This window comes from Paramormyrops kingsleyae, chromosome 21 (assembly GCF_048594095.1).
Source record: "Paramormyrops kingsleyae isolate MSU_618 chromosome 21, PKINGS_0.4, whole genome shotgun sequence".
Lineage (NCBI taxonomy): Eukaryota > Metazoa > Chordata > Actinopteri > Osteoglossiformes > Mormyridae > Paramormyrops > Paramormyrops kingsleyae.
The window spans coordinates 1,798,151-1,811,973 of NC_132817.1; the positions used below are offsets into that span (position 1 = coordinate 1,798,151).

The 13,823-nt window shown below is 44.9% G+C and overlaps 1 protein-coding gene across 1 annotated transcript in view; it reads left to right on the forward strand.

The window, feature by feature from the left end:
* Nucleotides 1-13,823, forward strand: part of b4galt2 (UDP-Gal:betaGlcNAc beta 1,4- galactosyltransferase, polypeptide 2) — a 57,270-nt gene that overhangs the window by 22,117 nt on the left and 21,330 nt on the right. The window contains exon 3 of the mRNA XM_023815951.2: nt 8,210-8,445. Coding sequence (XP_023671719.1) covers nt 8,210-8,445 — 236 coding nt within the window. The remainder of the gene's footprint in view (nt 1-8,209; nt 8,446-13,823) is intronic.

Consider the following 13,823-nt stretch of genomic DNA (forward strand, 5'->3'; position numbering starts at 1 on the left):
TGAAATATTGATCTTTTACCTTTTACTTTTTTTATGACGCAGTCAGCATCAGAATTATGTGGCAATTACTTTCAGCTTATCACTCTCTTCAGGAAGCTGCAAAGTTTGTGCTCAAGGGTAATTTCTCTTGATTATTTTTGAGTTTCAATTGTTATGGACGAGGGAGGCCAAACTGCAGCCCTTCCTGTTTCCCTTCAGGCTTTTCCAGTACCGGCGGAAGCCCATGCAGTAGCCTAGGCAGCCCTCATCACCAGCATCCCCTCATCCAAGGCAAAGTGAAATTGGCTTGCTAAGCTGGTGCCCCCTGACACGATGGCACCTTAGGTGGCTGCCTGTGTTGCCTCATGGACTGATGGGCACTGGGGTAATCAAATAGAATGGAAAGTCTTATGACTGCACAGCCCAGCTGCTAGAGCCTGCTTTGTCCATGTCTGCTATGGTCTTATAGACAGTGACACACTTCAAGAGGGACCTGAAACATGGACACACTTTGCAGCACAGTGTCAGGTGTTCATTAACGTTTGGAAGTTACTCAGTGTAGGTATTTGGTGGTGCACAGCTAAGAATTATTTATACTTAAATATGAACATAGATATGCATGGTGTGTGTGCAGGAAACATAATCAGGTCAGTGAGAGAACACAGTGGACAGGCAGATGTAGAAGTAGGAATGACAGGAGGAGAGTTTGCACTAGTGATGCTCCGATTGATCGGCCACCGATCATGATCGGCCGATATTGGCTAAAAATAGCTTGATCGGCGAACCCCAAAAGCGCCGATCAAAAAAGCCGATCACTTGACGTAAATTACTCGCAACTTTTTCACACGTGCCTGCACGGCGCACAGGTAAACAACAGCAGAGCGGAACTTACTAGTGGGAACATGAGTTCTCCCGTCTGGAAGTTTTTCAAAGTGTCCGATAAAGACATAAAGTTAGCCATTTGCAATGTATGTCGTGATGAAATCCCTCGAGGTGGAAGCAAGCAGCGGCATTTTAACACCACTAACATGATTAGGCATCTTAGAACACACCATACAACTGAATATGTCGAGTATGAGAAACTAAACCACTCTACTCTCGGGGAACATTTCATGTGTTGACCCTGGAGGTGCCCCTCCTTCAGTGTGGGGCGCCAAGTGTCAAGCGCTTGATTCTTCAAGATCTTGACTGTAGCCTATTTCTACAGTTTTCTTGTTTTTTTTTCAATATAGTTAATTTAGAGTTAGTTTCATTTCTACAAATGGTGCAAACTCTGCTAGATTATAGATAAAAGATTCCCATTCCCCTGCCATTCTGTGATCGGCAGTGATCGGCAATCGGCAGATCATGATCTTGGTGATCGGTAATCGGTGATCGGCCCCAAAAATGCTGATCGGAGCATCTCTAGTTTGCACCACCATGTGTTGGGGGGTGGGGGGGTGACATAGCATCAAACTGGGTGACGTAGATGAAGAGTCGAGCTCTGTCTGCTTTCAGCTTTGAAACGTGCTTGTTCACTGCATTGACTCCTTCGTTTGCTGTGGTTTAAACTGAAAACAGTTGGCGGCCATGTTGTTTCTGTATGTCTTTGCCTGTCATGTTCATCATGATTAGCTGGTGGCAGCTTCGTAAGATTCCTACTAAGTATTTCACCTTCATTTATCCATGTAACACAACACCAGTGGATTATGGGGCAGTGGTAACTGAACATTTATGGTTCCCAGTGTGCTGTCCGTGTTCTTCATCCTCTGCCTACACACAGCCCAGCCCAGAAAGAGCCAAAGCCAGGTCCGTATCACCAACCTTATATTTGAGGCCAGGAAGACGTCATGCAGCATGTTGATGATTCCTGCACGTCGCCAATCACAAAGAAGCCTTTCATGGGTTGTAACCATCTCAGAAAAGACATATTAGAGTATCAAGTTCAAAATACTGTAGAGAAATCAGATTTGGTCTAAACCCATATAGGACTTTCAAAGGATCCAGCAAATTTCAAAAGAGGAGAAGCTGCTGGATTTCATGCATGATTCAGACTGCAACTGTGGACTTCAAGTTGGCATTCTGTCTGTGATGTTCGTTGAGACCATCCATGTGATCGGTTGCAGTGGCAGAAATATAGAATAATTGTTCTAGATCACATTCATGGTCACTTAGTGTCATTAATGAACTGTGTGCAATACGCCATCTTCAGCATTGCGCATATGCAGAGGTGAGAAGACTGCAAAATGAATTATTTTTACTGAACTGAGTATGTCCGGTATATGCAGGTTTAAAGGTTGAAAAAGATCGAAGAAGAATTAGGGTACTGACTTGTTCCCCCTGGGTCAGTAACATAAACAGAATTAAAAGGTGGGCTCTAACACTGCTGTAAATGATTTCTGGCTTCTGCCTTTGCATACTGTAGCTGGTCATGTGACCAGGTCTGAGGGAGACAGAATTCTGTTACTACATAGTCACCCGCAGCAGGAGGCCTCCACCCCACACCCCCGCATGGAGCACTGCAGCTGCACATCCAGTCCAGTGACCTCTGCCAGCTCCATGGCTGTCCACCGGAATTGCCACGCGCAGGTGACAGCGCTGAGTTGGCAGCAGTGGTCAACAGGCCTATTGTGCTGCTTGGTATGGGGGGGGGGGGGGATTAAACCTGCCTCACTCGTCTTGACTGCACAGTATACCACACTGAAAGAGACAGGAACACCATGGCGGAACATGCCAGTGGAGACCGCAACATCATAGCGTAACTGCTTAACAGAGACAACGTTGGTCACAGCTTTGAATCACCTTACAACCAGGGTGAGTTTTCAGTCATCAGCTGAGACTCCGCTTCTGCTCAATGTCACCATTGCTCATGGTGCTGAACCCAGTGTGATACCGGAGGCTGTGAAGGACTCGCATGGTGAGCAGGGGCTGAATTGAGAGGTGTTGTATAAGTGCTAGGTTAAAGGGAGAGTGGCCTACAGGGGGTGTATGACCCTAACATCCTAAACACTGCTCAAGGTTCAGGTGCCTGGTCAGTCCTCAGCCTGGTAAGCCCTTCTTCATCTGCTGTAGATCACAGCACTCAGCTCACTCCCCTCCTCATCCTCCTCCAGAGGTATGGCAGGAAGCCGCTTCATAGTAGCCCCTGTCTTCCTGAAGGTCCTCTGTACAGCCAATATCTGCACATGAGTATGTGATAGGCACTGCTGGCTGAACACAATTTCAATTTCAAATTTATTTATATAGTGCATTTCCACAATACTACATTGTCTCAAAGTGCTTTACATTATCCCTGCCCAAAGCCCCCAGTGAGCAAGCCAGAGGTGACAGAGGCAAGGAAAAACTCCCTAGAAGGAAGAATCCTCGGGATGAGCCAGACTCAAAGGGGGTCAGACACAGGCCAAAGGCAGATCTAGGTGATGCACGGAGTTCATGTGACTGACAGATTTTGGAACTGAAGTTTCCCTGACAGAGGTATACACACTAGGGTGTGTCCTGGGGTTTTAGCAGGACCCTTGGTGGGTGGGGCCAAGGTTCTCTGAGTATTCAATGAGCAGAAGGTACTCCAAGCTGTGCTTTTAGGGCAGCGGTTCTCAACCTGTGGGTCGCTGCCCCTTTGGGGGTCGAATGACCCTTTCACAGGGGTTGCCTAAGACCATCGGAAAACACATATTTCCGATGGTCTTAGGAACCAAGACACCGCTCTATGGTGTTTAATTAGTGCCAAAACTCGCGGGCATAAAAACGATCTTCTGTACGTGCTCGCGTATGCACAGCACTCGCTTGCTCACTCAACGTTAAATTAGTGCCAAAAGTCGAACCACGCGCACAGCTGAAAACCCATACTCTCTATACGCTCAGGTTTGCTGGACCCTACTGTATCTACACGCTCACATCTGCACAGCACTCGTTCGCTCGATAGCACTCGCTTTGACACTTTGGAGGCGGGAACAGTGGCCAATATCTCCGCTCCTTTGATTGTTTTTTTTAAATATTGATTACGATTGGCTATTTGCTTTGGTAGAAGATTAACACGATTTTGCACAAATCATGAAATAGTTTGAAGTGCAAAAATAATCGGTGTGCATCGTTGTCTATGTACTGTAGTACTGGACAGCACGATTCTGTCATTAAAAACGCCCCACCTTCCTTTAAAAGTTATTAAAGCCATAAAACTGAATATCGAATATGAGGCTAACTTCACTGCGGTCAGTGACAAGTTATCTTCATCTTCTACCAAATCCGATCTGATGAGAAAGAAGCAATCTCAACCTTCTCACTGACGTTGACTTTTTACGCATACTGTCGCAAAATGTAGCAATGTAGTTTACTGTTGTTACAGTATATTAAGACTGTTACCCATGCTACACCATACTTCAAGACAAAATTTCATTTATTTGTAATTAGAAATAAATATTTCAAAATATATAATTACATATTGTTTTTGTGATTAATCACTATGCTTTAATTATGTTCAATTTGTAACAATGGAAATACATCCTGCATATCAGATATTTACATTACGATTCATAACAGTAGCAAAATTACAGTTATGAAGTAGCAACAAAATTTTATGGTTGGGGGTCACCACAACATGAGGAACTGTATTAAAGGGTCGTGGCATTAGGAAGGTTGAGAACCACTGTGTTAGGGTGACTGAGGATTCAGGGAGAGTGGAGCTACAGGCTGGGCTCAGCGTAAAGGCTGTTTATACTGTGATTTGTTCTCCTGTTTCATTTCACTGTGGTTAAATGGGGTCCAGACCATTCAGTGATGCAGCACCTTCTGATATACCTTTCAGGAATGTGAGCTGGTGGTGAATATTGTGCTTGTGCAGCTCAGAGACCCTGGGGTAAAGCCTGCATTTTAAATGTTAATTGCTGGCTTTTGAGCTCTGATGAGTGTGTGACCTCATGGTCGATGTGATTGGAGATCCTCACTTTGCAAGCATCCGATCCTGTCTGAGGCTCACAGAAAGTTCAACACGAACACGCATGGGTACCCTGTTCTGAGTTTAACGAACAGGAAAAAATATGCTAATGAAAAAAGTTGTTGTATTAATTACTATTAGTTATACTGACATTGCCAGCTGTATTGTTTAGTTCAATCAGACCAAGGTGTTTGTATAAATTAGAAATGACCACAGCAGGGATTGTGATGATACACCCCATGCTGGGGAGTTGCAGAAACACCGTGTTTATGCAGGAATTACTCGTAATGGAGCTTTACTTTAGTAGTATGGTCTTCTGGCAGACATTTCCACCTGTAATGAATGTTTTTATAAAAAATACAATTCATTATTTACGCCGCCTGTCCTTTTTCCTCAGTCGGGTAACGCCATGTTTACCCCGCCTATACTTCTTCCTCAGTGTGGTAACGCCGTGTTTGCACCGCCTGTCCTTTTTCCTCAGTGTGGTAACGCCGTGTTTGCACCGCCTGTCCTTTTTCCTCAGTGTGGTAACGCCGTGTTTGCACCGCCTGTCCTTTTTCCTCAGTGTGGTAACGCCGTGTTTGCACCGCCTGTCCTTTTTCCTCAGTGGGTTAACGCCATGTTTACGCCACCTGTGCTTTTTCCTCAGTGGGGTAACGCCGTTTTTACGCCACCTGTCCTTTTTCTTCAGTAGGCATAGCGCCATGTTTACGCTGCCTGTCCTTTTTCCTCAGTGGGGTAACGCCGTGTTTACGCCACCTGTGCTTTTTCCTCAGTGGAGTAACGCCGTGTTTACGCCGCCTGTCCTTTTTCCTCAGTGGGTTAACGCCATGTTTACGCCGCCTGTCCTTTTTTCTCAGTGGGGTAACGCCGTGTTTACGCCGCCTGTCCTTTTTCCTCAGTAGGCGTAGCGCCATGTTTACACTGCCTGTCCTTTTTCCTCAGTGGGGTAACGCCGTGTTTACACCGTCTGTCCTTTTTCCTCAGTGGGGTAACGCCGTGTTTACACTGCCTGTACTTTTTCCTCAGTGGGTTAACACCATGTTTACGTTGCCTGTACTTTCTCCTCAGCGGGATAACGCCACGTTTACATAAGAACTTAAGAAATGTACAAACGAGAGGAGGCCATTCGGCCCATCAAGCTCGTTTGGGGAGAACTTAACTAATAGCTCAGAGTTGTTAAAATCTTATCTAGCTCTGATTTAAAGGAACCCATGGTTTTAGCTTATCTGTGTTGAATTTCATCTGCCAAGTATCAGCCCATTCGCTAATTAAATCCAGATCCCATTGAAGCCTCTGCTGCTAGATCAGTATCTGCTACACCGCCCACCTTGGTGTCGTCTGCAAATTTAACCAGTTTACTGTATGTATTTGTGTCAATATCATTAATGTAAATTAGGAACAATAGTGGTCCTAAAATTGAACCCTGCGGTACCCCACTATGAACGGAGGCCCACTGTGACATTGTGCCTCTAATAACTACTCGCTGCTTCCTGTTAGTTAGCCAGTGTTCGATCCAAGCTGCCACAGTTCCTAAAATCCCTGCAGCTTTAAGCTTTACGCTGCCTGTCCTTTTTCCTCAGTGGGTTAACACTGTGTTTACACTGCCTGTCCTTTTTCGTCAGTGGGTTAACACCGTGTATATGTCGCCTGTACTTTCTCCTCGGTGGGATAACGCCACGCTTACGCCACCTGTACTTTTTCCTCAGTGCGGTAACGCCATGTTTACGCCACCTGTACTTCCTCCTCAGTGGGGTAACGCCGTGTTTGCACCGCCTGTCCTTCTTCCTCAGTGGGGTAACACCGTGTTTACGGCACCTGTACTTCCTCCTCAGTGGGGTAACGCCGTGTTTGCGCCGCCTGTCCTTTTTCCTCAGTGGGGTAACGCCGTGTTTACCATCTGTAATGAATGTTTTTATAAAAAAGACAATTCATTGTTTACACCGCTTGTACTTTCTCCTCATTGGGGATAACACCACGTTTAGACCATCTGTCCTTTTTCCTCAGTGGGGTAACACCATGTTTACACCGTCTGTCCTTTTTCCTCAGTAGAGTAACGCCGTGTTTACACTGCCTGTCCTTTTTCCTCAGTGGGTTAACACCGTGTATATGTCGCCTGTCCTTTTTCCTCAGTGGGGTAACGCCGTGTTTACACCGTCTGTCCTTTTTCCTCAGTGGGGTAACGCCGTGTTTACACTGCCTGTACTTTTTCCTCAGTGGGTTAACACCATGTTTACGTTGCCTGTACTTTCTCCTCAGTGGGATAACGCCATGTTTACATAAGAACTTAAGAAATGTACAAACGAGAGGAGGCCATTCGGCCCATCAAGCTCGTTTGGGGAGAACTTAACTAATAGCTCAGAGTTGTTAAAATCTTATCTAGCTCTGATTTAAAGGAACCCATGGTTTTAGCTTATCTGTGTTAAATTTCATCTGCCAAGTATCAGCCCATTCGCTAATTAAATCCAGATCCCGTTGAAGCCTCTCTGCTGCTAGATCAGTATCTGCTACACCGCCCACTTTGGTGTCGTCTGCAAATTTAATCAGTTTACTGTATGTATTTGTGTCAATATCATTAATGTAAATTAGGAACAATAGTGGTCCTAAAATTGAACCCTGCGGTACCCCACTATGAACGGAGGCCCACTGTGACATTGTGCCTCTAATAACTACTCGCTGCTTCCTGTTAGTTAGCCAGTTTTCGATCCAAGCTGCCACAGTTCCTAAAATCCCTGCAGCTTTAAGCTTTACGCTGCCTGTCCTTTTTCCTCAGTGGGTTAACACTGTGTTTACACTGCCTGTCCTTTTTCGTCAGTGGGTTAACACCGTGTATATGTCGCCTGTACTTTCTCCTCGGTGGGATAACGCCATGTTTACGCCACCTGTACTTTTTCCTCAGTGGGGTAACGCCGTGTTTACGGCACCTGTACTTCCTCCTCAGTGGGGTAACGCCATGTTTGCGCCGCCTGTCCTTTTTCCTCAGTGGGGTAACGCCGTGTTTACCATCTGTAATTAATGTTTTTATAAAAAAGACAATTCATTGTTTACACCGCTTGTACTTTCTCCTCATTGGGGATAACGCCACGTTTACACCATCTGTCCTTTTTCCTCAGTGGGGTAACACCATGTTTACACCGTCTGTCCTTTTTCCTCAGTGGGTTAACACCATGTTTACGCTGCCTGTCCTTTTTCCTCAGTGGGGTAATGCCGTGTTTGCGCTGCCTGTCCTTTTTCCTCAGTGGGGAAACAGTGCTTACGCAGCCTGTGTTTTCTCCACAGTGGGATAACACCATGTTTATCCCACCTTCCCTTTCTCCTCAGTGGGTCGTCTGCTCATCGAGTTCAGCTCGCTGATGACAATGGAGCGGGTCCAGAAGGAGAACCCTAATGTAACCCAGGGGGGCAGGTACACCCCCCCGGACTGTAGGCCCAAGCAGAAAGTGGCCATCATCATCCCATTCCGAAATCGGGATCACCACCTCAGGTACTGGCTGCACTATCTGCACCCTATCCTGCGTCGGCAGAAGATTGACTACGGCATTTACATCATCAACCAGGTGAGTGAAGGCTTTGTGACATTATAGCCTGCTGTCATTCAGAACCTGACTTTTGTGAGACTGAGAGCTACTCTTTTGGTTTTGACGGTAAACTGGTATCATAACCTACAGTGATGGTGGCTAGTGGTTCACTGACTAAGCTGCCTGTCCACAGACTGAATGTGATGCTTTTTCTCCCATTCTGACTTTGTGGGAAGCTTCAATGCTACAAGTTAAGCTGCTGAACACCCTGACTTGTCAGCCCATATGGCCATCGTGTTTCCCCTCAGCTCAAAGGCCACATACCTTGATCTCCAGGTTTTGTATCTCCAAGAGGAGCTTTAGATCTATATCTGCAGGCTTTGTATCTCGATCAGGCACAATAGACCTGCATCATCAGGCTTTGTATCTCCATCAGGGACAATAGATCTACATTACCAGGCTTTGTATCTCCATCAAGCAGAATATATCTACATCACCAGGCTTCGTATCTCCATCAAGCAGAATAGATCTACATCACCAGGTTTCGAATCTCCATTAGGGGCTACAGATCTATATCACCAGGCTTTGTATGTCTATCACAGGCTACAGATCTGCATCACCAGGTTCTCTGTCAGGGGCCATTGTTATGTATTTCAAGTTCACGCTGCAGATCGTTATCTCCCAGTCTTTTTTTCCTTCTCCTGGAGCCCTTGCTGTGTAGTGAATGATCAGATGGATATTTCCCAAGCTCATACATACCATACAAGCCACTCTCATGGGGGGCGGGGGGCACTTACTTTTTTACTCTATTTTAATTTAAAAAGTTACTTTAATTAGCTTACTTTATCTCTAAGCTGTGCTCATTGCATTTCATTGTATCACTAATGTCTAATTTGGGCTTGGCCCAGAGTGTGGAAGGCAAACAGATCTGTCTGTCTGTTTCCACATGTGGGGGACATCCCATATGATTCTGATGTACAGAGATTTCCTGTTTATGTATGTTTATTTATGTCCGAAATTTTCTAGGCCCCCAGTCACTGTTAAACTGACTTCCAGTTTATGCAGTTACACCTGATCCAGGGCCTTTCTGACTTCAGAACTGTATTGATTGTTCAGTTCTCACAGGCCTTCAAAAGATATTTGATATTCAGATCCCTTGTGGGTGAAGTCCATGGAATCAATAGTTTCTTAGAGTAAGGAGATGATGAGCCAGATGGGAAATCATTTACTGACGCACTGTTTTTCTGCTGGAAAGATTAAATACCTGCAGCATGTAAAGAGTAAAATTCATCATAGCTTTATCAGAAAGAATCTCTTCACATAAAATCAGCTTCATATATGTTAACAGAAAACTTGTAAAATAAAAATGCTTCCTTTTCAGAACTTGAGGAACTACTTCTTACATTACATTTCCAGATTAATTTTGTACCCCTACCTAATTGAGTGGAGCACAGATCCTAACATTCACCAAGAGGTTTGTTGTCCTGGTGACAAGCTTCTGGAACACACTGTTCCCCCATATAATCTCTAGTGGCCAGCGTACAGCAACTCCACTGCCATGGGACTGAGGTTCGGCCTGCACCAGGATGCTGATTTAATAGGATTGCACTAGAAATGAGTGACAGCTTCCGATACTCTGCTGCTCCTGAACCATTTCCTATACATGCTCATTGTGGCTTTCTTCTAGATGATATCATTGGTAAGGTTCTCCTAGATTATATCATTGGTAAAGTTCTCCTAGATGGTGTCATTAGCAAGGTTCAGGTCCTCCCAGATCATTGGTAGTGTTCCGTCTCTACACCTTGCTGTAGGCGGTAAGGCACCTGCAAGATGGTCAGCTGCCTTCTTCACTTTCTCTCTGTCCCACTCTGACTATGTGGCACTGTAGTTTAACCACCAAGCAGACTATCTAAAAAACACAGTCACAAATTTGATTAATTTAAAAGAATGGAACCTCTTGCTTCAAGTGATCTGTTATTCAGGGTATATTGATCTACTTGTTACTATTGTCATTTGCTTATTCTTCTGGTTCTCTAGATAAATATTGTCTGGTGATCCACTAGTGTGGTAAAGTTGTAACAATTTAGCCAGGTTTTTTTTTTTAAGATTTTCTCCTAAATATCTCTCAAAAATATCCTTATTACATAGGGGTTTGATTGATTACCACCATTGATGGACAAAAATATCTCAGAACCTGGGTTACCTGTAGTTCTTATATAGCTTATTTTACCTTTTGTCCTCTTTGTCCACAAACCGCCACTGCTTTGCCCTCTCTCCCCAGAACCCGCCGCTGCTTTGCCCTCCGTTCACAAACCGCCGCTGCTTTGCCCTCCCTGTCCTCAAACCGCCACTGCTTTGCCCTCCCTGTCCTCAAACCGCCGCTGCTTTGCCCTCTTTGTCCACAAACCGCCGCTGCTTTGCCCTCTTTGTCCACAAACCGCCGCTGCTTTGCCCTCCCTGTCCTCAAACCGCCGCTGCTTTGCTCCCTGTCCACAAACCGCCGCTGCTTTGCCCTCCCTGTCCTCAAACCGCCGCTGCTTTGCCCTCTTTGTCCACAAACCGCCGCTGCTTTGCCCTCTTTGTCCACAAACCACCGCTGCTTTGCCCTCCCTGTCCTCAAACCGCCGCTGCTTTGCTCCCTGTCCACAAACCGCCGCTGCTTTGCCCTCTTTGTCCACAAACCGCCGCTGCTTTGCTCCCTGTCCACAAACCGCCGCTGCTTTGCTCCCTGTCCACAAACTGCCGCTGCTTCGCTCCCTGTCCAAAGACCACCACTGCTTTGCTCTCTCTATCTATAAACTGCCGCTGCTTTGCTCTCTGTGCACAAAGCACTGCTGCTTTGCCCTCCCTGTCCACAGACCGCCGCTGCTTTTCCCTCCCTGTCCACAGACCACTGCTGCTTTCCCCTCTCTGTCTATAAACTGCCGCTACTTTGGTCTCTGTGCACAAACCGCCGCTGCTTTGCCCTCTCTGTCTACAACCACCTGGACACACAAACTTCTTGCTCTGCCGATTTAGCTGGAAGTATGATTGATTCGTTTTTGAAATATGGGAGAATCACATGATCTATCTATGAAAAGGACCAAAAAATCTCAGTAAAAGCTGAAAAGCCTCACAAACTCCATATCCTTCTGTGTAACTCTCTGGAATTCAGAAATGCAAACTTATTAGTACCAGTGAGATGAGAACCATCCGGAAAGTGGGTTCTAATTTTTTAATTGGTACTTCTCTGTGAGTGGGGCCTCTCTCGTCAGTCAGGCTTGTCATTATTTTGGAGTTTCATTTTGACTCAACTGCCTCAACAGAAACAAATACAACATAATTGAACAGCTGTGAAGCTTTGAAAAATAAGCATCGATCCACCACGTCCTCAGCGTCCCCTATTTGAAAATAACACAAGGGGTCGGACCTTCCTGAAATGAAACGCTTAAACCATGCCCAAACAGCCACATGATGTAACCAAATGCAAACCGAATTCTAACATGTTTCTTACACAGATAAACATGCACTCACAGACATGCATTTTTGAGACTTCTCTGAGAAGAAATGATATCTTTTGGTTTATTAATTCAGCAACCACGGCCTTTGGTCAGCTTTTCCCACAGTATGTCCACTTTGTCTTGAAAACTGCAAATATAAGTGTAAAAAAGTGCTTCACTTGTGTTTAATTGTAGTTTATTCTGCTTAATTCCATTCCTGGCTTTGTATCATGAGTTTAAAAGTCCCCCCCGTATCCATGACTGGCTGTTTTTTGTGGAAAATATTATGCCTTTTCCTACAGTTATAGTTAAACCCCATGTGTTATAAATTCAGGGTTAAAGCCCAGGATCTAGATCAGTGGTTCTCAGCCAGGGGGCTGCAGCCACTAGAGGGCCTCAGTGAGAACCAATGGCTGCTGCAGAATTTATTTGAAAACTGTAGAGAAAATGAAGACAATATTGTTCATGTTGACATACTTTTATTGTGCGTTAAAATTAGGGCTTTATTAAAGATTTTTAATGGTCGTAAACAGGGTGAGAATCTACAGCTAAAATCAAACCAATTCAGTCTGCAGCATCTCACAGAGAAGCTGATGGACAAAGGTGTAAAATTATTGTGACTTGGTTCAAAACATTATTAAAAATATTGTAACTTGCAATATGTATTTTATTTTGTTGAAGGCTAATACCTTAAGATGAGGGTCTTTTCAGTGATTAAGCACACTGTGCATAGTTGTTTGGCTTCTACTTTAGAGCCATTTAGAGACATTCACCTTCTGTTTTTAGAGCACTGTCATAAACTTAGGGAAAAAAGAGTGTTGGTGGACATAGTGGAGTGAAACATTCAGTCATGTTTAAAAGAAATTACATTGTTTGGCAGTGTAATCAAATTAAAATGCGTTCATATTAATAAACATTGGCAATATCAGTCATAACTGCAGAACGCATGCAAGAGAAATATTGTAATCTGTGTGGCAGGACCCAAACATGTATTCCTGGACACAGGGAGTCTTTGGATTACAAAAGGTTGAGACCCACTGGTCTAAATAGTGTTCAGGCTTCGGCTGCAGGTCAAACAGCAAAGCCGTCTCTGCTGAGCCTATGTGTAATGCAGTGGTAGAGAAGCAGCCCCAGTGCACTCTTGTGCTCCACCTAGTAGGTCAGTATTATCACTGGCTGCCAGTTGGGCCGTTTCCCTAAATATGCTGCAGTTATCGCATCCACACAGAGCTCCACGCCTGCTCATGCTGTGAAAGCGGTGGCTGAAACCTGCAGCTGGCCAAGCATCGCCGGGCTGGACGCAGACAGACGGATTCCGCCAACTCGGGCATTGCTGTGAGCTTCTGGCTTTGTGTGAAACGTTAGCATATGCTTCCCATGGTGCTTTGCCATGTCGTCCAGTGAGTCAGTTTGGCAGTCTGTGTAACAAACACTGCATGTATGAATCGCTCCTACATTGTGACCTGATCTTCATCTAAGTCACACTAAAAATAATACATTTGGCAAACAACGCACAGTATTCATATTTTTGAATACACAGATAATTTCAAAGGATTCACAGACCTTTTCTCAAGGTTGTTGGCTGCTCTGTACCAGGATTTATTATGGGATAAAGAGGAAGTAGGCAGGAAAGCAGTTGGAAATGCACACTGAACGTGCGAGTGTGTGTGCGGGCATGTATATAAAGCCCCGTTTCCGAAGAAGCCGGAAAGCTGTGTAAAATGTGAATAAAAACAGAATGAAAATGATGAATGAAACAGTTCAGGGTCTCCTTTGCCATATTTTTCATTTTGTGATGCGCAAAATGCTTTCAGTGGGTGACAGGTCTAGACTGTAGGCAGGGCAGTCTAATGCGCACAAAATGCGGTTTGGCATTGTTTTGCTAAAATATACAAAGCCTTCACTGAAAAAAACATTGTCTGGATGGCAGCATATGTC